The sequence below is a fragment of the Poecile atricapillus genome, chromosome 1 (genome assembly GCF_030490865.1).
Source record: "Poecile atricapillus isolate bPoeAtr1 chromosome 1, bPoeAtr1.hap1, whole genome shotgun sequence".
NCBI classification, from domain to species: domain Eukaryota; kingdom Metazoa; phylum Chordata; class Aves; order Passeriformes; family Paridae; genus Poecile; species Poecile atricapillus.
In genome coordinates, this window is record NC_081249.1 from 26,744,580 (window position 1) to 26,772,180 (window position 27,601).

Consider the following 27,601-nt stretch of genomic DNA (forward strand, 5'->3'; position numbering starts at 1 on the left):
GATTGCAATCTAGGACTAAAAAGGTCTGATTGATGGGTCAGTACTTAGAATAATCAATCATGAAATCACAGAATGGTGTAGGTTAGAAAGGACCTTAAAGATCCTGTAGTCCCAACCCTGCTGCCATGGGCAAGGACACCTTCCTGCCAGGTTCCTTCAGGCCCTGTCCAACAACACGGCTTTGACCAGTGCCAGCGATGGGCATCCACAATCTCCCTGGGCAACCCATTCCAGTGCCTCACCATCCTCACAGTAAGTTTCTTGCTAACATCTAGCCTAAATTTCCCCTCTCTCAGTTTGTACCCGCTCTCCCTTGGCCTGTCACCACAGTTCCTGACGAAGGCAGGCAGAAAGGCTCGGAGGCACCGTTTGGAACAGCTCTTGCCTGCTGCGTGGCCTCAGGGGCTGGGGCGCATTGCCGAAGTGTAGGCACTGCTTCTCAATTATCACCTCCCTGCAGGCATAGAAGTCCTGGCCTCACCCAAGTAACGCCTAATGGTCTTTCTTCCTTTTGCCCACTGCTTTCTCCCCGGAATTTGGTACCCTTCAGACCCTGCATCCAAAGACTCTAGATAACACGCCCCCGCGGTGTCTGTGCCCTTCCCGCCCTACGAGCCGCTCTGAGGCCGGGTTGCCAAGGCACCCGTGAGGTTATGGCGAGGCCGTGAGAGTAGGGAAATGGGCACTTTTCTGTGTCTTCTCCTCGCAGCGGCACGGTGGGAGCCCTGCGCAGCTCCACGAGCGACAAGGAACGGGACGGAGCCGCCGCTCCGCGGCACGGCTGGCGCGTGGAGCCTCGCGAGATCCCGCGGGCCCTGCGGCCGTTCTCGCGAGGTTTCCGCCCGGCTGCGGGCGCGGCGGCTGCATGCGCTCGGAGCGGGAGGCAGGGCCGGGGCCGGGCCGGGCCGGGGCCCATGGACGCCCCGCTGCCGCAGGAGTCGCCGCGCCGCGACACGGACGCTCCGCCGAAACCGCCGCCGCCGCCTTCCCCGCCTTCCCCGCTGCCGCCGCCGCTTCACCCGGCGCCGGGGAAACAGCGGGAGGAGAAGAAAACGGCGCTGAGCAAAGTGAGGGGGCGCGGGGATCGGGGCGGGGGCGGCTCCGATGGGGGATGGGAGGGAGGCTGCAGTGAGGAGACAGACCGAGCCTGATCTCGGGAGCTTCGTGTGTTTATAACGGGTATTTCTTCATCTGCAGAATGAGGGTGTTCATTCCCTGGAGTATTGGGAGACCCCCAGCGTCAGCGCTGGAAATCATTTCACCTTTAATTGTGAAGTCGAGGATGGCTATTGCTGTGGCTAAGCACCTTCTGTCAAGGGCAAGAGCACATCTCTCTAATCCGTCTTTATTCGAGCACTTTTCAAATAATACTTGCCGACTGTAACAGGTTGTGCAGGGATTTCACGGTGTCTCCCTGGAGACACAATGTTCAGAACCCACCTGGACATGTTCCTGTGGCACCTGCTCGAGGTGACACTGCCTTGGCAGGGGGGTTGGACCGGAGATCTCTTCCAACCCTGACAATTCTGTGAGTCCTTGAGTACTGTGAGATTTGATTTATTCACGGGGTTTTTTTACTTGGAAAGCTGAATCACTGAAAATTACTGTAACTCAGAGCTCAGTAAAGTTAAATTCAAATATTAGACTACTCAGAAATTAAAACAGATTGCCTAAAGCTTGATGGCCATTTTACTGCTTTATGTGCTGGCATCATTCAGCCAGAAGTTTCTACAGCTTCCTGGCCTTTATTATTGGGTAGTTTAGCTGGGTGTGGTGGGTTGACTCTGGGTAGCTGACCTCCAGCCAGGTGCTCATGCACTCCTCCATCAGCAAGACCCAGGAATAAGGTATGATGGAAAAAACAAAGTGTCATCACAGGAAAAACTGACACAGCTGAGGAAGGACCTCAAAGCAGCTTCTTACAGCTTTCTCACAAAGGAAGATGGAGTGGCAGGCACTGATGCTTTCTCTCTGGTGGCCAGTGACAGGATGCAAAGGAATGGCATGAAGCTGCATCTGAGGAGGTTTAGGTCACATATAGAAAAAGTTTCTTCACCCAGAGGGCAGTTCAGCACTGGAACAGGTTCCATGGAAAAATGGTCAGCACTAAGCCTGGCACTAAGCATTTGGCCAATCTCTCAGGCACAGGGTGTGATTCTTGGGGCAGGGCCAGGAGCAGGACTTCGGTGGTCCTTGTGGGTCCCTTCTAACTCAGGATACAGTATGGTTCTAACATGGATAGAATTTATTTACTTCATGGCTAATTAAAAATTAGAGAAGACTGTTGAGAAAAAAAGATTGCAACTAAAAAACCTTTCCACCTCCCCTCTTCCTTCCCAGGCTCAACCTCCTCTACCTGGAAGCACTGCAGAAGTGTGAGGAATGGGAGTTGCAGACAGGACGTAACAGCTCCTCTCTGCTGCTCCTTCTTCCTCACACTCCTTCCCCTCTCTGGCATGGGGGACCTGACATGGGATACAGTGGGATAGAGTCCTTCATGAAGTGCTCCAGAAGTATCCTTCCCACGTGCTGTAGTTGTTCATGACCTGCTTCAGCATGAGTCTCCTTCATGGGCTGCAGGCCTTCAGGATAAACCTGACCCAGTGTGGACTCCTCTGCACAGGCTGTAGGACCCTTCAGGGCATCACCACTTGCTGTGTCATGGGGTCCCCCATTATCTGCAGGTGGATGTCTGCTCCACTGTAGTCCTTCATGGCATAGGGGGGAACAGTGTGCCCCTCACCATGATCTTCAAGGGACTCTGCTTTGGCACTTGGAGTACTTCCTCCCCTCCTTCTCCTTTCCTTTTTGTCTGTAGGCCGGTGTCTTAGACATTTTTTTGCCACCCTTACTCCTCTGTCTTACCCACTGCTGTGCTGCCTTTCCTGTCCATTCTAAAGTACCTTTCCCAGAGTCACCACTGTCTTGGCTCAAAGGGCTCAGCTGTGCCCTGGGGTGGATCCACTGGAGTTTGCTGCACTTAACACTGGGCAGCCCCAGCATCCTCTCAGAGGCTACCCTGAAACCCCTAGCAGGAGCAACTGGACACAGAGACCTGTTACACTAAAATACTGCTGTAACAAGACTTAAAAGCTAGTTTAAATCAGTTTTTAGAGATACTTTAAAATTTCTGTGTAATCAATATCTATTTTTTATGTTGTTGATGATTAAATTGCAATGGTTCTCAGGCTGTTCATCAGAATGTCACTTATCCTACAATTTTAAAACAATTGCAGAAACTGAATCTGGGAATTTATGTCATCTGTTTCTACAGTATTTAGATCAAATATAAATCTCTATATTTTTTTTTTCATATATGCAGGTGGTTATTCGAAGGCTTCCTCCTTGTCTAACCAAGGAGCAACTGGAGGAACAGCTGCATCCTCTACCTGCCCATGATTATTTTGAGTTTTGCACTGCTGATCCCAGGTGAGGATGAACTGTTTCTGTAGGTTTTCAAGTGCTGAAAACCTAAACAAGGCATTTGGGACATTCCAAATCACATGTTTTTCCTCTTATTATTTTTGTTGAGTTACTGTTACGGCCTGCCTCAGAAGGTGGGTATAACCCAGGTTCTTGTTACTAGATCCCTGGGAGCACATTAGTGTGGAACAATGCTGAATGATCACTATTTGTAAATAAACAATGTAGGGTTTATTATAGAACAATGTGGCTGCAAAGGAAAACAGGTATGGAGCTGTTTTGGTGGTTATTACCTATAGAAGTACAACATGAAAGCGTTGCAGTATAAAAGTGCAACAACATTACACAAGGACGCACACAAGGGGAAAGGAAAGGAAAAAGGAAAGACAAAAGAAAAACAGAGTACAAGAGTGTGAGGGATCTCACCACCCATAGGTTCTGCAATAAAACTTGGTTGCTGTGCAGTCTTGGATCCAGATCTGGCAGGAGGAGTGGGGAGGAAGTCCTGAATAAGTGGTGGGGAGAAGATGGAACACACCATCTCTTTGGTCTATATTTACTCAGGTTCAGGTGAATATAAACCAGGTACCTCCTCAGGAGCAGGGAGCTCAATGTAATAATGTGGATCAGAGGTACCTTCAGGTGAGCACTGCTGCCCATCCTAGCAGCCCAGTTGAGTCAGCTGTGCCCCATTATGTCCCATCAGCAGAGATGAACATGCTCAGGTCACACATGAATTCCCTGGCATTTCTCAGGAGAAGGGGGAAGAATAGGGAGCCTCACAACCCAGGGGCTTGTGCAAGGAGGCACAACCTAGCATGACAAAGAGCACAATCCTCTCCACAGGATCCAGCTCCTATCTCACTCACAGCCTGAACTCATCATTCACCCTGTGCCTTATCAGATCAGAGGTTTAGCCATTACACACCTAAAAGTTCACTTGCTCCATCTCAACCAAGCACCCTGGCATCTCCACAAAGGAGGAATGTTTTGAGTCATTGTCCCTTAAAAGTTCAGTCTACTTCAAAAATATTTCTGAAAGATGGCTGCATATGCAGAGACAATGGCATTCCTGCCCTTTTCATTTACACCTGAGATTTTAAAACTTTTTTTTTTTATATGAATAGGGCATAATATAGTTTGAAACCCTAACGTTTCTTTTACCGTCATTGGTAAGTTGTAACAGCCTGCTTAATTTCCTGTGAGCAAGATTCAGTCTGGGGTAAACAATCACAGAATGTCTTCATAAGTTCCATTTGAGTTACTTTCTTTACCTGCATGATTTTTTTTGTGTTTCATAGAATTTTTTTTTAAATTTACTTTTATTTATTTTTGTCTCATGCAAAAGTGAAAAAGAAGAAATACTGGTTGATTTAAATTAAATCAGAATTCCTGGTGTAGTTATATAATTTACTCAGTATCACAGCTGTAAAATACAATTCCCTTTTGAATAAATCAGTTTCCAGAAGAGAAACAAAACACCATGTATGCTCAATCTTCATGTGTTCTGAAAAACTGAAGCAGAGATCCATCTAGTCATATCTTAGTGTGTGATGAATCGCCCCTCCTCAAGATTCTTTCCACTGACTACAGAAGGATCCCGGCTCTTTATTGTGGGCCAAATTTTGAAGTTAGGGCTTCTCTCAGAGTCAGTTTCACAGTCAAGAAGAAATAAATGTTTATTTATAGAAATGATGACAGTTTCTGACTTAGGTAGTGGCATATAAGTGCAGCAACTGAATAGTAGGTGCTTCAGCTTTTTTGTTAAAACCACAAAGGATGTGAAGGAAGTAAAGATGAGAACATACTCTGATTGGAAGTCTTTGTAGTACTGTACATTGCTCTTCTGAACTCTCTCATCTCTGTTTCCAAATGGGCCTCTTTAAGGTTTCTGTCCCAGCTGTTCATTTGGTAAGGGGAAAATACTAAAGGCAAACCAAAAATTCCCTGAAGAACAGTGTCAGTTCTCACTGTGCTTAGATGCATAAATGCCATTTAGCAGCTTAAAAAATTCCAACTTTAATTTTCCAGAAAAGTTTGCATAAGAATTTAGGGAGTTGGCCTATTTAGAAAAGAGAAAGCACTGACAACAGTTGCATATATAAGGTTCCATTTTCTCTTCTGCGTGGTGAAATTTGGATTGCCCAAAAATCTTGCTTTTCATTTGTTTAATTGCATCTGTGACAGGTTACCAGTGAAAGATACTCTTTTTTCTCTCACGCTGTTATTTGTCATGCTATTCTCTTCTGCTTAAACTCAGTTAAAAAAAATTCATTTAAGTTTGAATTTTTCAGCATGAAATGTTTTGTACTCACTCCTTTTTTCTTTATCCTGCTTTTCAAAAAATGCGTTTTCAGACAAGAGTTTTATTTTTTCAAAATGGGTTTATCTTTAACAGGTTTGTATGGCTACAACTTCTTCCAGCAAACTACACAGTGTACATGGGCATTTCACTGCCATTCTGCAGTGTTGGCTTGGCTGATAATTTTGTCTTTTGACTGGCTCAAGATCACCTTGCCTCTTTCGTCCCCTTTGTTCAAATGCTTACATGTACCCATGTATATCTTTTTATGAGTCATCTCTTTACATTGCCCACTCAGGAATATACAATAAACTTTCAGAAAGTAAAAGTTATCAAGTTAATCAAGGTTAATCTTAGTCTTCACTTACCCAGCAGAGAGCACTTTTTGAGTATAAAGAATTATATTGCCATAGTCTGTCATGTTTACGGACAGTTCACGAGATTTCAGCAAACTCTGTGCATGTGTCTTCGTGTCATTCCAGCTAACAGGAAAAGCTACAGGACAAGGTGGGAATGTTTTCTCTGTCTTGCACTGAATAGATTTTTTCTAGATCCTGTACCATGTGCATAGGGGCAAGCAGTCCAGAGAATTTAGTGATAACAAAAACATGTGAAGATGAAAAGAAATGTCATGTCACCCAATGAGAAGGATTTGAAGAAGCTACTCAGTGAAGAGGATCTGTTTGTTGGAAAGGGAAAGAGGCATAGAATGCTTTGATAGAGAAGCAGACAAGTTTCCTTAAGAGCTGTAACATCTCAGTTTAACCACATCCTCTGTAACTACATCACAGAAGTTGCTATAAGCTCATTCAGATTTTAGCACTTACTAGAAATTCCTGTCACGATTGATGGATGTTAGAATGGCTAAGGAGCAGTTAGACAAATACTTATTTAGACAAATATTTATCTATGAAAACCTATTAAACACAACAAGTTTGGTATTATGAAGTTCCTAGGCTGCAGATATTGCAGTTATGAACTGGGTGAAGTATTTGTCCATTTTCCTCTTTTTAATAAACTTTATCTTGGCATTCTCTGTTAGTTGTTGTTGGTAAGGGCACTAGAGAGGTCTAACTGTAGCTGTGTCTACATTTTTGTTTCCAAGATAATTCATTCTAGAGGACAAAACAAAAAAAGATGCATATCAACTCCAGTTTCTCTTTTTTTGTAATCTTTATAATATCCTTGTGTTATCTTTAAGTCTACAATGTCCTATTATAGGCAAGCTATGAAACTTTTTCAAATTTCATGTAATTAATGTCATTCTCAGTTTTTCAGTTACATCCATTTCAGTAAAATAATTTCAGAAAGTGACTTGTGTTTTGTTCATTTTTCAGATTCATCTGATTCACTGCATTACATTTATTTTCTCTTGAATATTGACATCAAAATGCAAACAAAACACTGTTTATAGATGATAATAAAAACTCTGCCTTATTGACAGACTGTTGTGTACTCAGACTTCAAATATTAACTATTTTTTCCAGATACTGTTTCTTTTTTGTCTGCTTGTAAAGATTTCTGAGCCTGTTCTACAGATGTGACTAATCACTAGTCAAGTGATTGATCTCTGGCCTTTCAGGGTTTGGGTCATGTCTCTGGACTGGTGCTGAGTGCCAGGAATTGTTGACAGTGTTGTGAAGTTATGAAAGGAATGTGAACACAAGCTTTGCTCGCATGAAAACAGTTTAAATAGTCAGTGCCATGCCATGTATCACAGACAGTGATAAAGCTCTTCCAAAGAGCTTCCAAATCACTCCTCCTCTTCCCTCTGTAACTTCTTCCCAATGTTGTGCTCAGGATTATTGTAGGTAAACATCATTTTTTAGGATATAGGTTTGCACCCAGGAACTGCAGCCCTGAGGGGCAGCACCTTTAGTGCTTCAAGGGAACCACTACTACTGTGTTCTGGGTGAAATAATTGACAGGCTTTGATTGACACAACTCTAGTGTTTCTGCTTTCTCCACCAGGCAAACTGCTCATTTATAGCTGTAAAAAGGAAAGACTTAATTTATTTGAAATTGTGCCAGTTCCACCCATTATGTGAATGACCACAGAAGATGACAAGGATGAAGGCCAGGGGATTTTAGCTTGACATGACAATGTCGATGATGAGTTATCAATTACTGTATGAATGTGTGGAGGAGTTATTTGACTCCAAAATTTAGTTGTAGAGCTCTATATACATGTAAGTACATATTTTATAAATTCCCACCATGATTCATTAGTTGATAAGTATTTTACTAAGATGAGATTGCTGTTTTTATAGTTTATATGTTCCTGTTTAGACTGTGAATAGCTATTCAAAATTGCATTCCTGTATATCAGTCTTTTTACACAGTTTTGTTAAAAGATACTTTGTAGAAGAAGTAAACATTTAGAATGTGTTTGTTATTTAAGTTGCTAGAAAAATAAGAACTTAAAGAGATGATAGACTACAGGAATAAATGCACCCTGGAAGATTGAATACCCTTGAATGCAGAGCACAAAAAAAAAAGAAACAGTGTGTTGGAATGAATAAATGTGTATACTCAGACTCGTCTGGGTATTTTCCATAGAGATTGCTCCAAGTGTCGACATGTGCAGTGCATCTGTCCAAAACACTATGTGTGTGGAAAGCAGCATTATAGACAGCAAACATATGGCAAAATGGAACCAGTTCTCTGATGATAAAACTGGATTTCAGATCCTGAATGAAATCTGTGGTGGTAGATACTCGAAAAAGGGAGACACAGAGTTCACTGGCCCTTCTGTCAGACTCAGCTGGAAGATGAAATCCTGAGGAGTAAAGTATTTTAGCCAGTAACTGCTAAATACTAAGTACAAAAGTCAAGCAAGAGTGCTTCTTCCTAGGAGGGGTTGTTAGCCTCAGAGTGCCTGTACCCCAATGAGGCCCTGTGCATTCTTTCCTGCATGACCGTGCTGTTGAGTTCTGAATGGATAGGTCAAGACATAATCCAGGGTAGGGAGTAGCTGCTGGAAGGCAGGTGTCTGAAACCTAGACTAAAAGTAATATATATGCAAGCCAGTGCTAAGTATTTCAAATTTGCTAGGTTTAGTTTGCTTCCCACCTGGAATGTTAATCTTACTCACTTTTTTAGGCACACTGCACACTTTGCTGGCTGAGAAGCCTAAGACAAGGGTTTGAAACACTTGGGTGAGCTTTGTGCACTAAGCACACTGATAGTTAACTGATGCATATGAGAACCAGCTCTTCTGTAGAGCTGGCTCCATCAGAGAAGGAACTTGCAATGGCTAAGCATTGTCACAGCTCTGTTTCTGCAGCCTTCTACCCTTGATACATAGCAACAGTAATGGACAGACAGTGCTGTGTCATTGTGCTGCGCATCAATAGCCTGCCGTGCTCAACCATGCTTCTATATTGTTGTATATTTCTGCTGATGCATATGAAGTTCTTGAAGATGTTAATAATGTATAGCAGCAACACTAGATCCCTTACTTGCAAGGTGAATTCTAAATCTGTTTTCCTGAGTCCTGTTTATGCACACTCAGTCCTTTCTTACTAATAAGTGTTTAATAACCATATCAAATGTTCCTCAGTTTGAAAGATACTCTGTTTAAGCTGAAAAAACTAGAAAAATATTATGTTGTGTACCAGGAAAAGATTATGTTGCCAAAGCAGGTGGAAGAGATGGCATTGATATACCAGCTAAAGGAAACAAGGAAGGAGCAAGCCTTTGTATTTTCAGTTCTGTTTCACATTATGTCCGACCATAAGGTTCTAAGTTCCTACAGGAAAAATAAAATCCAACTGTGTGATGAACTGCTTTCTGTGCACTGAGGCAGCCACAGTAATGTAGGAAGGGACCCTTGTCAAAGTAGCAGTCTTTAATATACAGAAAGTTTTAGCATTTTACAAAAGCTGAAGATGGAAAGAACAGTGAAGTAGCTGTTTAGACTTGGAACTAAAACTCAGTTCCTCAATCTCAGGGAATAATAACTGGAATAAAAAACAGTGCTCCCTCAAGATTCCTGGTTTTGTTTGATGAATACACAGCACTTCAAGGGTACAATCATATCAGTCTAATGTCAGGCCTCATTTAATTTAAACCTCAAAGCACATGAAACATAAGAATAGTGCTGTTGATAATGAAAGAGAAGGCAGTTTCCTTTTTCATGGGAGCCCGTTATATGAGACTTTTTTACTGCTATAGCCATTAAGGCAGCATAGAGACATTGGTTCCAGTACAGCTTTAGATTGCAACAATAAAATTCCCTCCTTTACTTACACATTTTAAATATATCTTTTAAATTGTGTAATTATGAAAAATGTTACATTTTGTCTTTGAAATGGATGAGTAGAAGTCTGTCTTTTTATATCTGCTTTGCATCCTGGTGGTAGCTACATCCATGCTATAGCATCTTTGTGCCCTGGCCATGCCCTAGCAGGCATTTTTGCAGTTACCCACTTAGAGTTCATGTAATGCTCTTCCCATTCTAGAATGTCAAAATATACTGGGTATATATGGATAAAATGTGTCTTCCTCTCTTCCTTGGAAATAGTTTATCCTCTTCAACCTGTAGAAACACTTCATAGGTGGTATTTACAAAACATCTAAGTGAAAAAAGCTCTCTAGGTTGTTTTGGTTTTGTTTTTTCTTCTGGCTACACGATCAAACACAAAATTGGTGGGTTCATTAAACCATTGGTGATTGACAGCACTGCTCTTTATGGTCTAACAATGAAAGTGGAATCCATATGGATGCATATTTTAAACAGAAAAATTACTCGGGAGCAGTGTTGCTGTGAGCTTCCACATGCATGGATCCTGTGATCCAATCCATATTTATGCTTTTTCTCACTCATTGTGAAATCTATTTTTGAAGGAGCTATGGGATGGAAATACAATTGCAGCTGTGTGCATTTATTGTCTCCTGGTGCCAGTGGTGAGTTGGTCTGAAGACAGGCCATAGGTGACAATGAGATTACGAACATAAGTATTTTAAAGATATGGGCATGTGTTAAAATTTGTTCAAAAACTTGATGTAATATGTAGTCATCATTAAGTCAGTTTAAGACAAATTGACTTAATATATTAACAGTTGCAGGAGTTTTAAGCATGTACATGCCATGACTCAGAATAACTTAGTTGATGGGTTACAATTCATTAAATTACCTCAGTTTCATCATGGTTGTGGTATGCCAGCCCTGAGGTTTTTATCAGGCACATTAAACATTTACCCATGGAGTGGGATCTATGCCAAAGAATTCTTGAAGAATCAGAATTATTTTAAGTACCTGTTTCTTTTGATAGAAATCCTTTAGATTTTCACAGCAACTGTTCGTCACAACTAGACATTGCATGTACATTGACAACACATGAATGTCGAATGGAGTTTATTTATTTGTGTATAATTCAATGGATTATATTGTCAACCATTAGGTTTTTTATTCTTTCTTAAAGATAGAAATCTATTTAAATACAGTGACAGTCTGGAAGCTTCCCTTCACTACAATCTTTTACTTAACCTTTTCTGTTTCAGTGGCACAAGACTTTTCATAGTATGCCTCATAGAACTTCACAGAGAAGTTCCTCTAAAGCACTGCTGTTACTTATATCTCTTGAATTGGGAAATATTAAAGTTTTGATCCTGCACAATTGGAAATGTATGCTCTGCAATTTAGGGGGGCAAAGTAAACTGGAAATATTTGTGTCAGTTCAGAATAAATTTCACAGTTGCATAGAGAACTCTGATGTTCTATTACTTTTTGTCATATATATATAATTAGATATGTAAATGTCTAAAATAAAAAAGGCTGCTTAAGGTAGCAGTTTCTCAAATATGAAGATTACAATATGATCCTTCTGGTTTTATGTTTTCCCTAGCCCTGAAAAGAATAATAAGTAACAGAAAATGAAATTGTTTCTTCTTGCAGCCTTTATCCTCATCTCTACTCAAGAGCATACATTAACTTTAGAAATCCTGAGGACATCCTTCTTTTTAGAGATCGCTTTGATGGCTATGTCTTCATTGATAATAAAGGTTGGATTACTTGTAAGATATTAAATGTGTATGTGGACATATACCATTTTAGATCATCAATTTGCTTCCTTTTTGCTAGTTATGCCATTATTTCCTCACTATGCAGTTAATTACATAAAAATATGTTAACATTTATCACTTAAAATATAATAAAGTGCAAAATATATTTGTCCATGCAGTCTTGCTTCTCTGTGGTGTGCATGTTTTATGTGCTTTAGGCAATACACTGTCAAGATCATACTAAGAAAATTACCTTATGCAAGCTTCACAATTCATTACAGTAGTAACTGAACACATTGTGAGCATCTGTTTCTTCAGTGTTTCTGAGATAAAGTTCTGCCGCTTACTCAGGTTTTGAAAACGCAAGAGGAAACCTTCAATATTTTGCTTGCCCACATTTAAGACATGTAGAGATTGAATTTTTAGGGCCTTTGCAGACATCTTGAGTTGAGTTCTGAGAACAAGAATGGCGAAATTGATTTCCAGTTTTAAAATGTTCAGTCCGCAAGTGTTTGCCCAACAGTGAAGAAAAAGTCTGTAATGTTGGTGTGGATAAATCCAGGTCTCCTGCAGGAATATGAAGCTGCCATCAATACAAGTGGTTTAGCAGAACTTTAGCAGTTCCTTGCCTCGTTCAGACATACCTTCTGTAAAAAATTGCATAGGTTATGTAATATAAACATAGATTTGTGGCTCTCTTGTACAGACATTTTTTATTCTGTACACTCAGTGTTGCAGAGGTCCTGTGAAAAGTAGTCCTGCCTACTCTTACTAGAAACTGATCTCTAAAGAAGCTGTCAAATTAACGAATTCCTCTTCAGCATTTCCTACCTAAGATATTTTATTTGCTTCTAATATCCCTCAGATTTGGATGATTTTTGTAGAGATGAAGAACAACACATTCCTAGCAATGTGCATTTCCCAGATTTAAAATTCTGGGTGTTTTAAGATTAAAAGCTAGAAAGAAGTTATTTTTATGATTCTGCTAAGATTTTACTTTGGCTAAATTCAGCACATTCTTCAGTATTATGCTGGACTGAAGCCAGAATACACTGCAAAACTGAGCTTGGACACAGTTGGCTAGTTTGACATGATTGCTTGTACAATTAAAGAGCACAGGGTGCAATCAGAAGTGCTCTCTGGTGAGGCTTGTGGCAGCACTGCATTATGAGGCCAAAACTGAAACAAGGATTAGCAGGTTCAGTAAGGTTAACAAATGTTCTAGCAGACTGAAGACAAGCTTTCTGTGAACTTGAGCAAAGTGTAATCTTGAACCTGCTGCAAGTGGAAACCAAGTGAAATTCAAAATCCACATGGTTCTGGCTCCAGTCCAAAGAAGAAGCCAGCATTTAAGGCACAACTCAAAGCAAAGAATCACTGCCAGTAAACACAGGCAGGAGTTGCACTGTCCATCATAAACAGAGGAGTTTCACACAATTCTACATGTTGAGTTGTACAGTTGTGGTTCTGAAAGGAGATGCTTTGTTGTTTTACAGCATATTACTTGGCATTTATTTATTTTTTAGGCTTTTAGGCAATAAAACCTTAGAAAAGGAACTCAACGGTTTCAGATTGATTTCCCGATAGTACTTAATCACTTGTCAGATTGAGATTTTGTGATATATTTTCCTAATCAATGTCTGTGAATAATTAAAAGGGAACTATAAATAATAATGCAAGAATTATTTTGCAATTATTTTGAGTAGTCATCCTCATTTTCACAGTCTTGTCAGCATATCCAAATAAAAGATAATTTTATTTTTTTTTAAATACCTCTACATGTAACTTTTAATTTGAAGTTTAGGAGTGAATTGTAGAAACATTTAGTTTTGTTTTCACATAAGACTTCCCAACACGTGTTCAAGAGTTTTGAAAATCTTGAAGATAGGGAATGTTTCTCCCCCTCAAAAAATTAAGGATTGATTTCTTTTAAGGTTTGGAATATCCTGCAGTGGTTGAGTTTGCTCCATTCCAGAAGATTTCAAAAAAAAAGCTGAAGAAGAAAGATGCCAAAGCTGGGAGCATTGAAGACGGTAAACATCTTTTCTTGACATCAAAGTGGAAAATTTCTGTTATGCATTGCAAAGTGTTAACATAATTCAAATTTTTTTCTTCACAGATCCAGAATATAGGAAATTTTTAGACAATTATTGTGCTGATGAAGAGAAGATCTGTGCCAATCCTGAGATTCTTTTGGGAGAGATTGAGGCCAAAACAAGGGAACTCATTGGTCTGTTTTCTTGATTTTTCTTGTTATTGAGAATGTTCAATATCTTACTTCTATATCTTTATGATATTGCCTGCAAGAGCTGACCTGTTCAATCTAATAGATTTATATTACCACAGTTAAATATTTGCTTCCAAGGCAAATAGTGGCAGTAAATCTAAGTCTCTATGCATGAAATCACTTGGCTTCACTTGAACTTTTGCATGTACACACACTGGCTACAGAAATAGGCCCTTAGTAATTCTGAATACTTTCAGATGTATTAGTAGATGGAAGATTTATTTTTAAAATACAAAATAGCTGAATATTTAACCATTGATCCCTGATATTAGCTGTTTTTATTAAGAAACATGAAATGATCTCTCTCTGTTCTCATGGTCAAGATTCTGGAAAAGCTCTGAAAGTAAGGCAACACCTTGTTTTCTGTATGCATGCAGCATGACTTCCACAGTCCTGGGGGGAATTTTAAATAAGGTGAACACTGAAATCTTCAGTGCTAGTATGCAGTTTTCAGGATGATACAGAATTTTGATGTATCTTCAAGTGATAACATGCAGAACACTTAGTCTTTCCCTAGGTGTGACATTTGAGTAGGAAAAAAAAAAATGACCTTTGCTGTTAATTTCTTTACAGTGAAAAACTGGCCACCTTTTTTGATTAGAATCACAGAACCATTTAGGTTGGAAACTTGCTGTTCAAGGACATCAAGTACAACCATAAACTCTAACCATTAACTCCAGCAGTGCCAAGTCCACCTCTAAACCATGCCCCCAGATGCTACGACTGTACGTCTTTTAAATACCTCCAGGGACAGCAACTCCACCATTTCCCTGGGCAGCCAGTTCCAGTGTTTGACAGTCTTTTGTGAAGAAATCTTAGTATCCAATATAAACCTGTTCAGTTGCATCCTGAGGCTATTTCCCCTTTCCTGTCACTTGTTACTGCTGTTTTAGAGTTGACTGGAGAGATTTGGAACTCTAATAATTTAGAGGAAATGGAAGTGGACATTTCAATAACTTTGTGATCAATAAAACTTGTTTGTTGCTGTTTTAGATGGGGAAGTCACCCAATAATTTTTATTTACCCCAAATAAAATGTCACGGTATCTGACAGCAGAGTAAAGGCAGTAAAAAATTTTTAATAAGATTGCAATTTACAAATAGCTTACCATTTCAAGAAGATTTTTTAACTTAAAAATATTCTATAAATTAAGATGATTAATCTTGAGAGTTGCAGATTTCTGAATAACAATATTAACTGAAGGCAGCTTTACATTAAGACTTTGAGTGTTTCATTCTGTTAAATCAGAGGAAAGCAAACTAGTTGCTTTATTTTTCCTGTCATTCAAAGCTGTACCCATTGCTATCAATACAAAACCAAAGATTTCTTCAGCAGGTAGCATGTTTATAGCAAAATTATGTAAGGGTTTAGCTGTGTGTCGGGTTTCAAAGGTGTTACTCCTACTGATGTCAGTGAAGGATGTGCCCAAGACTTTGCTGGCAGAATTGAGCCTTACATGCTCAGCATTTCTCCATGTAAAGTTGCTGCAAACCAACATGTTTTATGCATCATGCTGGATGCATTGGCTGATCAGTTTCTGTGTGACAGAGACATATGAAAGAGATAAGCTGTTTTTTCTGGTTTGTGTGTAAACAGCAAGATGAAATGTAAAGTTTTGCTGACACAGCTCTTCATTTAGTAATTTATTTTCTTTTAAAGATTCTTAAACATTTTAAGAAAATGCTCTTAGGTTTGTATTTGTAGTGAGGCCCATAAAGAAGATGGGTAAGATTCAAGTTTGATAACATTGTGTTTTTCTCTTCCTCTTTTGGTAGTATTCATCACTCTGCCTCTCTCCCTTGAACTTCAAGTTATAATTTATCTTTAACCTCTTGCACTATAGTCTTAGTCATGACTAGGGTCAAATTCTGAACTCTCAGTGCAGCTTATCCTTTCCCCAGACCTTCTAGTTACAGTTTGTGATCTCTTTCAGCATGTAAAAGTGCCCAGAGATAGTCACTGCTCAGGCAGGGGAACTTAGAGAGGAGGACAGAGAGGCAAAACTCACATCAGAGGGACTGGAAGGGGGCTCTGAGGACCTAAAATTTGTCAAAAATGATGGCCAGGTAGGGAGTATGGGGAGGAATGGAAAATCTAGGGATAGAGGCAAGAAAATATCAAAGCAAGCTTCATTGGTTGTTGATTCCTACCATTGATATTTGCTAAAAAGAAACAGTGAATCCTATCAACCATCCTATTCGTAACTGTGTAACAAAGTTTTGCTATTAATGAATGGGTTGCCCCCAGCATAATCTGACTTTCAATGCAAAAAGATGTAAATGTTTTTGGGATATGAATTGTGTCTAGATTTTTGGCCATGACATTTAAAATTTGTGGAAAAAATTTTTAATTCAGTGTTTCTTCTTTTTTTTCCTTTCAAATTTTGTCATGCATTTCAATAGGGAACATTTTTCTATGGTTTGTGGGTGAATCCCAATACATAACTGGAAAGCAATTTCAAGTAGTAAACATTTTCTATTCTGGGACATCTAAAACCAACAACAAAACAAAATTTGTTGTAACTACTCTCAGCTGTAAGTACTGGCTGAATTGAAGTCTGAGTTCAATACTGACAGTCATGAATAAAGAATTTGATAAGGAACATGATTAAGAATTTGATGATGTTCTCCAAGTTTTTGTAGAATTTGGGGATGGTTCAAGCAGGTGACTTGATTTCAGAGCATGGAGACAGCTCTGTAATAGAAGAATGGCTGTGTGATCCAGTAGACGAGACCTTTAATTAGCAGTTAGGAAAGCCAGAGTTTTTTATAAGATCTGCTGATACTTTGCTATACAACCTGGGAAAACTGCTTATCTCTTATTCCTCCTGTTTTCCCATGGAAAGGTGTTAGTATTCACTAAATGTCAGGTAAATGAAAATGTTATATGAGATTGAAAATGTTTCCTTCATGATGTACTTTGAAAACTGGGATTGAAAAGTGCTATGTGAGATTACAGTAATGTGGGCTGTATATGAACAACAATATAGCTAGGTTTTCATGTGCAAAAGTAAAAAGTAGGAATCGATTATGAGCACATTTCTTTCTTTTTTTGCTGAAATAACCATTCAATGAGCAAGAGAGAAAAGCCACTCTCTTGATCTGAGAGGATATGATCTTTAATTAAACATCAAATAATCGTGCAATCTATTTCTGTTGCTTCTAATGCTAATAGCAAAAAAGCAATGAAGTGTTTCTAAAGCAGAGTGATGGGAATGCCTTCATAAATACATGAAGCAAATAGGTGTATCAATGATTTAGCTCCCTTTCAGATAAAGCTAGAAAAAGGGGGTTAATACTAAAGTAAAGAAATGAGTACATTTTAGGAGTTGAACACTATATCACAAATTTTTTGTGTTTTAGCTAGAAGAACAACACCCCTTTTGGAATATATTAAAAATAGAAAATTAGAAAAGCAGGTACGTTCAGACTTTTGCCTGAAGTTCCACATTTATGTTTCATATGGTTTTCTGTTGGACAATTTACAATTAATCATTATTGAACTCTTCAGAGAATTCGAGAAGAGAAAAGAGAAGAACGAAGGCGGAGAGAATTGGAGAAGAAACGTTTGCGGGAGGAAGAGAAAAGGAAGCGCAGAGAAGAAGAAAGACGTAAAAGAAAAGAAGTGGAGAAGCAAAAGAAGATTTCTGAAAAAGAAATAAGGATCAAGGTAACTGAGATCAATGAAAAAAAAAATTATTCTTCTTTTGAAGTTGTCCAGAGGTTCTCTGGTATCTCAGTATTTATTTAGTGTACAGCAATATAGTGTGGAGACACTAAACCAATTTTGACTGGAAGGGAGAGCTGTGTAGGGCTTTGACCAAGTGTTTTTTGAAAGTGTGACTGATGTCCTTACCTTACTACAATGTCCTGGTGCAATTACAGCAAGGAGCTCAGATATCTTCATACAACTCTGCTGCATTCCATGCTAGCATTATCTGACAGAACCAAATTGTTCTGTGCCAGCCTGTTGGAAGATTGTTGTGGGTTTGATCCCCATATGGGCCATTCACTTCAGAGCAGGACTTAGTGATCCTTTTGGGTCTCTTCTAACTCGGAACATTCTGTGATTCTGTGTTTCTGTGAAACACTTTCTATAATGCAAATCTTCTTTTGGCCATTGTGCAGAGATACATATTTACATTTATGCTCAGAACTGATGTATTTTAATTGCATGATTTATCCAAGTTACAGCAAAGTCTTGCTAATTTCAGGTTGCACTGCCTTTCAACAATCTGAACAGATTTTATGACATCACTTAGGAGGGTGTATCTTGTGCTATGAAGTCAGACCATATAAAACCATCTTATGGCATAGATAAAACTGTTCATCTAAACAAAATTTTGTGTTACTGGAAGGGTTTCATAGGCTGTTTTGAAGAGGAAATTTGGTATAAGAATCTGTAGCATAAAGCAAGAACACACAAACTTGACTCAGATTTAGTGGTGGTGAGAAGCCACAGAATTGTGGACATCGTTCCTCATTTCTTCTTGGAAAATAGTTTCCTTCACCTAAAAGTATAAAAATAGTAAATTCTAAAGCTGAATTACATATTTTTTATATTTGGGCATAAAAAAATACTCTAGAAGTTCATAAGAAAAGGGACTTAATCTTTAAAACATAATACCTAAAATTACTTGCCCAAAAAGCCCTAGTATTTATTACATGTCTGTGGTGATATGACCCTGAAAGCTATTTCTGTCTCTGAAAGAAAAGGAAAATACTACATGAGAGAAACATTATAGAAGTTTTAAATATTGGAAAAGAATAACCTGTGCTCATTTCAGAAATGAAATGCTGGAATGGAGACTGAGATGTTCTTCCTAGAATTCAGATGTTAGGGTAATAATTTGAGACAGTTGGTCCTTCTATGAAGATTATGCCTGTAATACTGTACACTGCCAAAACCCTGTGTAGGTTGCTATGAAAGGAGAAGACTTCTTGAAAATTCTAATCTTCAAGGTGAAAATGTAACGACTTCTCTTCTGCTAATATCATGTTTTTCCTCATCTGTATTTGTGTCAGGATTTACTAAGCACCTACTTCTACATGCCTGTTTATCCTAAGTGATTCATGTGACACCCATTTTATATACAATATTTCAAGGAGTAAAGTATTAATCCTGCTCTCTTTGTAGTATTGTAGCGGTTCTGCTTCTTATTTTATGGGCAATGACATTGAGCTCTGTTACATGATTTCTAAGAAACCATAGCCCATAATAATGTCTTTATATTTAAAACTCAGGAGAGGAGAGTAGGTAAGTGCTTGGAGAAGAATAGGTAAGTGCTTTCTCCAGTATTCTCAGCATATTTGAAAGTGTGCAGTCGAATGCCTGTTAATGACTGTCACTCCTTAGCAAATGTAAACTGCCCTTTTAAAATTACTTTGAATTTCATACTTTGTAAAATACATTCCTAGCATGTAAATAAAGTATCTCCAATCTTAGCAGGTTACTGATATATTTAGTACTTGTTAAAATGTCTGTACAATAGAGGAGAATAACTTTGCATCATAATATAAACAAATATCTCTTAGCTTCTCAAGAAGCCTGAAAAAGGAGATGAGCTGGCCAGTGAAAAGCACAAAGAAAAATGTGAAGAAGCTGACACTGAGGAAAACAAATGGGATAAGTCACCTGGATCTGGGAGTATAAAATGCAAATCTTTAGAGAGTTCACTAAAAGAACTTAAGGAAAAGTAAGTAATATTTATCTTTTAGTCTTTAATTTAGATGTTAAATGCTTTCATTGCAAGGCTTAAATGTAAGTGGTGTATTGATGAGATATTCTGTCACCAAAGAACCAATTTCATTCTGTGTGTGAGTAAATCTCTTCCTGTTGTTTTGGTAAAAGGTGTTTCGTAACAATTTACTGACCTGGTGGCAATATTAGTGGATGCAATTTGTTATTAGTGAAATGCTATGAAATCCCAGATTTAAAGGATTTCTGCATGAAAATTCAAGTCATTCAAGTAATTTTGTTGTTGTTTTACCTGTTCCCCACCAAGAGCTCAGGTAAGGCTCTCCTTCTATTACTCATGTCAAAGACTAAATTGGCCACAATGCCGTACTTTTCCTTCACACGTGGGCTGGCTGCAATAAACATAAATGTATTAGGTAAGTGGGGCAATGGCAAAATAAATGAGTGAAAGCCTTATGATAGATACATGCAGTAGGCTGTCTCTGTCTGCCACTACCTTTTTTGTGTTACATTTACAGTGGTAGGAACAAGAGGCATATCTCAGTTCTATTACTGCTGTAGCCTAGAAATGACTCATCTTAGAAGCGTTTTCAGCGGTTGTTTCTCTTTCTTGTCCTTTTGCATGTAAGTCTCATAACTAGCAGGATTTACTCCTAAGATATGTAAGATAAATAACTAAGAAAAATATGTATGTTCTGAATGTTCCTGAAAACTTCCATGTCCCATTGAAACTGAAAATATTCAGCAACTTCTTTGTTGATGTCTTCAAGAAAGGAAACAGAACAGGCTCAACAGAAACACTTGCAGGGGCAAAATCAGTTGTTTGCTACTCGTAGAATCTTTCAGGTTGGAATGGACCTTTAAGATCCTCGAGTCCTAACCCAGCACTGCCAAACTGCCATTATAAACTATGTCCTTAATTGCCATGTCTACATGTCTTTTAAATACTTCTGGGGATGCTGAACCCATTGCTTCCCTGGCTTTCTATGGATTAAACTCTTCGTGGTGCCATGTAACATTGTTTGCTATTGATCCTGTAAGTTTAATAAGGTATTAATGTAGATTTTGCTCATGTAAAACAGAATCCATTTGGCTGAAAACAGTACAGTAAGCATTACCTTGTGTTTACATGTGTTGATTTCATCTTGATTTTTGGTTGGTAGAGATAGCAAGCTATGAGCTATTTCAGCTGGATTGAGATTTAAAGTTGAAACTACTTTGTCACTGACTCAGAAATGGGTAATTAGCTGGAGCTGCAACTTCTACCTGCAGGAGACTGAATTACCTGTTTGAAACCATGTCAAAAGTTTGGTAGCAGTAGCTTCCTACCACAAATCAGAATCTCAGTAGGTGCGTAAGTTACATGGTCAAATGCAGGTTTGAAACTATACCGAAGAGAAGTGTGCTCCCATTCCCTTTACTTCAGTTCATTTCTGGTTTCTCTGACTGTGTAACTTTGTCTTCTACTTACACTCTGAAGTTGCTTACCCTGCCATTTGCACTCTTGTCTGCCTGTTCACTGTGACAGAATCTTAGGAATCTACTTTAAACACTCTTTGAACAGGAGTTTGTATCCCTGTCACCTGCCTGCCTTCAGACACAGCACTTCCTCCACAGCAGCAGCAGACAAGGGAAGAGACAAGTACCAGGCAATACTACAGCAACAAATTGAGGGAGTCTTTTTGGCTCTTTGGAAGGTCATGCTCCAAGCCTTGCTAGGACTTGGAATTAGGTTCTGGAATAGCATATTAAACATGAAACAAAGCAACTTACAGCCACATACTCCTTGGGAGATAACATAGTATTTTATATAGATGTATCCATGCTACAGGTACAAGATCTGTGTAACTGTGGGTGGTTCAGGTGTCTGTGACAGCTGGGACATTGCTTCCACTTGGTGAGTGTGGTATGCTGACACAGGTTCAGTCTGGCAAAATGCTAAATGCCTTACATCTTATTCAAGTTCTGCTCTGACTTTCAGCTCTTCTTGAGATGGAGACCCTCTTTTGGCAGCCCCACTAATACCCAAGTTCATGACAGATGTTAACAATTTTCACATTTTATATGAAAAAAAAAAAGTTATACATATAGATACACTTTTATTTGTATTAAATAATTCTAAATGAGAATCATATCACTATTTGATCACTACACCATTAAAAAATCTCCATCCTCTCTGATTCTATCTGCAGTTTCCCAAAATATGAGGAGACTGTCAAAAGTAACTTGCTGTTTCAATTTTAAATATTTATCCATATGTAATTAAAAAAAAAACCTTCCTGTATTTGTTCCTTTTGAAGTTCAATATATTTTGTAATCTTTCTTCATTATTTGCAGTTTGGCCATATGAGAGAAACACCTATTTACTGAACTGGAACAATGAAGTGAATAAGAGAGCTGAGAATTTTATCAGGCAGGCAGCAAAATGTTGCCAATAGTCTTTATAATATAAACCATTTACAGCATAGCAGAAATTAAGTATCAGTTTCTGGTAAAGTAGTGGTCTTTGCCAAAATAAAATATGCAAAGGCAGGCTAGATTACTTTGAGACACAATAAACAAAATCCTGGAACATAAGAATTTATTTTCACAAATGTCTTCTGCAAGTTATGTTGTCAGTAAATAATTTTTGTTATACAGAGACATAAAATTGATACATGATACCTGCACAGTTCCTTCAGATCCTGAATGTTCCTGTTTCAGGGAATACTTACAGGCATGACTCATCTCAACACCAGGCTACAAGAGCTAATAATGCAGCATGTGTTAATGTGGGGAACTATTGATAGGATTTCAGAGAGGGATGGAAGGTGAAGAATGGGTCATCCCCAACAGTCACACAAAAGCTTGGTAAAGCTTTGTCTGCTATTCTGAACTGAATGCATGGTCAAGGCCTGGACATGCACGGGTGAGACATTCAGCATATAAACCCTTCGTAATGAGAAGAAAACCTTGCCATATGGCTTACCTACACAATACTGAAGTGAAAGGAAGGGTTCAACTTGTATCTTTTTTGTATCTTCTCATTTTCACTGTTAATTGCTTGGATTTTCTTTCTGTTTATACATACTCATAGGTCACAAAATGATAGTGACAAAGAGCAAAGAGATTTGGAGAGAAGATTTCGAGAAAAAGAACCTGAAAGACAAAGGTATCGATTGGATGATGGCAGAAAGCATAGAACTCATTATGAGTTTGACAAGTTTATGAGGAGGAGTGAAGAAGAGCTGAAATGGGGGAAAGGATACAACCAAGACAAAGGAAAGAAAGGGAACTACAACTACAGCTTCACTGTGGAGGCAGTAGACAAACTGGGTAAAGAGGACAAGTGTGATGACATGGCATCCAAAAAGGAGCGCATAAGAAATAAGGTTCTTTTATTCATTTAGGATAATCTTTCATTAGCTAAATATGGTTCAAGATCACAGGTTTTAGCTTCTGCAAATTCAGCATAAAGATACTTTTTCAAAATAATTCTTTATCTCATTTTCAGTAAAAACCCAGATTTCTTTCTGGGTTGTTGTCAAATGACAACAGCAGTTAAAATAAGTTAAGGTTACAGGCTCATTTATATTCACAATGTATAGAAGACTTTCTGTCATCATTTCAGCCCTGTCATTTTAAGTATACTAATCTTGGAAGCCTTACATTTTATAAGTGTATTAAAAAATTGTTACACTTCTGATCTGTAATGAAATTTAAAAACTGTGGTGTGTTAGTCTTTTAAAAATGTACTTCCATTACTCTCATAAAATAATTATATTATGGATTTGCCAGGCATTGCTTGGTAGAGCAACAATAAGGACTTCAATAAATAGCTAATTCAGAGAGCATGAATGTATGGATTCTTCAGTATTGCGTACCTGCCAGTATGAAAAGGCCATCATTTCATCAGGATAAATCTATCCTCATAGCTGTTGTCAGGGGAAGAGCAGATGCAAAACCAGAGTGAGCAGGGCCTGTATCAGGGTGTATAGTAGAGCTGTCCCTTATTGTCTTCCAGAGATATGGGTATCGTTTTTCTCAGGCTGGCTGATTTCACGGATGTGCCAGAGTCTTTTCAGGATGTGGCTCTCTTTGTCAGCCCCATTCTCTCTCTCTCTCTCATGATCCTAGATTTTCCACAAAAGATAACCAAAACACTGTTAACGTAGAAATTTATTCTGCATGTGAAACTCTTCTTTCAAAGCAAGTGACTAATCTGTACTATGGGCTAGGGCTGACAAGAGTAAACTGGTCCCATGCAGCATGAGTCTGCATGGAGTGTGTAGGGAACAAGTTCAGGTGAACTCACTGTGCATGTCAAGGAAGTCATCTTGAGCAAACACAGAAAGCTTGGTGTGCTCTGGGGTTTTCTTTATGCAGAGGTCAGCTGGGCAGGATGGCTAAGATTTATCTGCATTTACACATTAGCCACTTTCCTCATCAGTGGCTCTACATTCTTCTGCAGAACAGTCAGAAAAATGGCTAGTTCAGAAATGGGAAGATGGGAAAAATATTTTTTGATTCTTGCTGTGCTCTTCTTGAAATCTGTCAAATCCATCTCCAACCTTGGTACTGCATGGTGGGTCTTGGGGGACTTTTGGCAAGTGTTAAGAAGCTGCCTGCTTTTTATTGTTTTGCGTCACACTTCTGGTAGCTTGCTGAGTCTCTGGATTAGACCACATTTAGAACTAAAATGCTAGATTTGTTCCCTAAAATAAGCACCATCAGTAAGTTATTTTGCAATGTGGTGACTTTTTTCTTTAGAGTATTTATCACATAGGTGAGATATGGTGCTCAGTTTTACAACTTAGGTATAGCATTGACAATGGCAACACAAATTTTTAGTCAGAAATGGAACCCTTTTCTGAAGTTTGTAGGAATCAATTAGAAAATGGGAAAAATTTCAGTGTAAGTAACATGATAGTTTTTATGCAAACTGCAGGCTACAGAGGATGTGGTAGGGAAAACTCATTTGGACCCTTTGTTGTAAACTTTCTAATGGGCACTGCTTGTCAGAGGATCTACTTTTATGCAGCTGTTTGGAATATACAAGTGTTTTAAATGCATTTTTTACCACACCACAAAGCACTAACTAGAATAATCTAGTCGTAAGGCTCAGTAGTGAATCTTGACATCTGGTCTAAAGAGAAGGAGGAAAAAAGTGAATGAAAATAAGACAAGTGGGTCAAAAAAGATGAACAAAAAAGAAAAGAAAAGAGGAAATGCATATTTGGAATAAGAAAAAAGAATGAAAGAACAAAAATCCAGAATTACTTCATATTGTGAAGGCAGTTGAAAATTGGTGTAGTTTCATGTAGGACAATTTCAGTGCTCTGCCACTGTCTTTAAGTAGGCTGCTGTCTGTTAGCTAAACTTAACACAAGACTGATCAGAAAGCTCAGGTATTGGTGAACTTTTGTTGCTTCATAGCATTATGTGGAAGTAAAATACCCTTACCAGGAAAAGGCTTCTTAAGCAGGGTTTCTAACTGGTGTGTTTTACTAATGACATTTCAAAAATAAAGAGTGCTCTGAAGAGCTACAGAGCATCACCATTTACAGGTTTGAGGTCTCTTTTCCATGTAAACTGGCTCCTTCTTCCATTTTCTCAGTATCAGAGCAGCATGTGTATGATTGGGTCACTCACAGAGCCTGCACATGCTCAAGTTGTACTTTGTTTATTATCAGTGCCTAAATTCCCCTGCTCTCATACCCAGTATGGAAGGCAAGATGAAGTGGAGCAATAACTGTGCAATTTTATTTTGATATAGAGAATTCAAATGTGCATTGCATGTTTAAATTCTGGTAATGATTGAGTAATGATTGATGATCAGGTGAGGATAATTTTCTAGCTGCTACCTGCTGAGCTGTTCTCTGGTCTGTCTTGGATTTTTATGCTTTTATGTAATATTTGACATTCATCTGCAGAGTTGCAAATGTACAGGCTATTGTTCTTCTTAGTTGATGTTAGTGAATGTAGCAAGATTTATTTTTTTTTACTTGTAAATATCATGTTTGATAATTGTCTGCAGTATTTCTCCTTGTTTATGTCAAAAGAATCACAGGATCTTTAATCTTTACAGCATTTTTCATTTATTCAAAATGTTTGGCTCCCAAGAATAGTGTTATAAACAACAGATAGTGAATGCTAGATATTGAATACCCAGTCAACTTTCATTACATTCCATTTTTTGTCCTGGTTCTTGTGAAATGTAAATTTAACACAAAATCTACTTTCTTCATAAAAATTCAAAACTTCAAAATTGCACGTATGTGTCCCACATGGGTTTCTCAGACAACCATTATCTCCTTCCTTCTAGGATCGTCCAGCCATGCAGTTGTACCAGCCAGGAGCTCGCATCCGAACACATGTGGGACCTACAAGTAAAACCTATGACTGCAGTGGGAAATCCTTTGAAGATGCTCTTGATAAAAAGTGTGAGGCAGATAATTCAGCCGGAGGTAGTTCTGAAAAGGTCGAAGAAGCAGAATAAAACAGTCTGGGGGAAAAGGCTTGTGAAAAGGAATGAATTTAAGATTCAGCATCATTACAAAAAATCCATTGGGCTGTTTCAGAACTCCACAGGCAATTGAATCAACAAAATAATAATAGCTCTGTCTCTTACTTTCTGTAAAATAAAGGGAAGAGTGACTGGAGATATATAAAATATCTTACAGCAAAGGAATATTGTTGCTTTTTTTACAAAAAGCAGCTCAAGCACCCTCTGCCTAATTTAAGAGCAGTTCAAGTATTTTATTAGATTTACACTGAAATAGAAAACTCTCTAACAATTTTAAGGAAATATTTATATAAGACTTTACAGAAGCTGTATCATCTTTTTGAGTCTAAAGAAATGAAATGTAAAATTGCATCAGTTGGAAATCTGAGGCACTTTACATGTACTGGTGCATGACATAAGGGTCCACAGGACCCCTTCCTGCAAATGGCAGGGGCAGGGGTTGCTGCAGGGTGTTGCAGTCAGACTCGGTGGGACCTGCCCTGCCCTGGGACAAAGCTCTGGAGGCAGTGGTGTTTGCAGGATGAGGCCCACAGTTTGCACAGTCGTGAGGAGTGTCCAGTGGTATCTGTGCCTCATGGTGTTTACGTTGGTTTTAAATTAACCATAGTGTCAGATAAGTGTTAGTAAAGCTACAAGTATGTTGTTGGAGAGTTTGTCATTTTCTGAGCCACTTTTGCCTTTTATGTTTTAATAGATTCCTTGTGCTTAAAACAGAAGAGAACTAATGCAAACATCAGCACATTAATAATAAATCTGGTTTTAATTAATTAGCTGGGTTTTGTTGTTCTGACACTGACTTTTGGACAAAAAAACAGTGGTTGCACAGTGATGACTTTTTATATGCTAATGTTTCATATAAGTTGCAGTAACAGGATTTGGAAAATGTAAGATACATGAACATTCTGCAGTTTTATTTGTTAAAAAATTAAATCACATGAATGTCAATATAAAACTACCATTTTTAAGATCTAGGCCAAATTCTGCCCTCTAAGGCAGGCACGTGTGTGTGTGTGTGTGTGTGTGTGCGCACGCGCGTGTGTCTTCTGTTGGTTTCAATGATAGATGTGTCCTTGTGAAAGGGCAGGATATGTTCATTTATCTTTCATGGCTGAAAATTTCTCAGTTGTCTAAAACTGAGACCTGCTTTGTCATTGAAGTTAAATAATAGGATATTAATTTATTTTTACATCCTCTCTGAACATTTTATTATTAAGCATAACATCTAATTGTCCTAGACTGAAAATTATTTAATGTATTTTACCAGATATTAAGCATTAAATAGAATAAAAGCAAAAAAGATTTTGACTATGATTTTGAGATGTGATGCTGTGCTATTTTTTCATCTATTACTCCAGAAAAAAATAAGTAAGATGCTACTATG

At 38.5% G+C, this 27,601-nt stretch overlaps 1 protein-coding gene across 4 annotated transcripts; it reads left to right on the forward strand.

The window, feature by feature from the left end:
- The first annotated feature begins 842 nt into the window (after positions 1-842).
- On the forward strand, positions 843-27,531 carry UPF3A (UPF3A regulator of nonsense mediated mRNA decay). 4 transcript variants are annotated; one of them, XM_058839167.1, is made up of 10 exons: positions 843-1,067; positions 3,323-3,429; positions 11,625-11,731; positions 13,666-13,764; positions 13,851-13,961; positions 17,381-17,436; positions 17,529-17,687; positions 19,553-19,713; positions 22,792-23,086; positions 26,020-27,531. In XM_058839167.1, exons 1-10 carry the CDS (start codon positions 915-917, stop codon positions 26,191-26,193), a joined length of 1,422 nt encoding a protein of 473 aa, XP_058695150.1. In that variant the 5' UTR covers positions 843-914; the 3' UTR covers positions 26,194-27,531. The 4 variants fall into 4 exon arrangements, with proteins under 4 accessions (XP_058695150.1, XP_058695160.1, XP_058695170.1 ...); XM_058839177.1 differs by having other exon boundaries at positions 22,792-22,866; XM_058839187.1 differs by lacking the exon at positions 22,792-23,086.
- The last annotated feature ends 70 nt before the right edge of the window (positions 27,532-27,601 follow it).

What these genes read in the sequence shown, in the direction of transcription:
- UPF3A (XM_058839167.1), top strand. Translation starts at nt 915, where the DNA reads ATGGACGCCCCGCTGCCGCAGGAGTCGCCGCGCCGCGACACGGACGCT. An exon ending in AGCTGGGAGCATTGAAGACG is followed by an intron (nt 13,765 to 13,850) that starts GTAAACATCTTT and finishes TTTTCTTCACAG; the next exon opens with ATCCAGAATATAGGAAATTT. An exon ending in ATAGAAAATTAGAAAAGCAG is followed by an intron (nt 17,437 to 17,528) that starts GTACGTTCAGAC and finishes TGAACTCTTCAG; the next exon opens with AGAATTCGAGAAGAGAAAAG.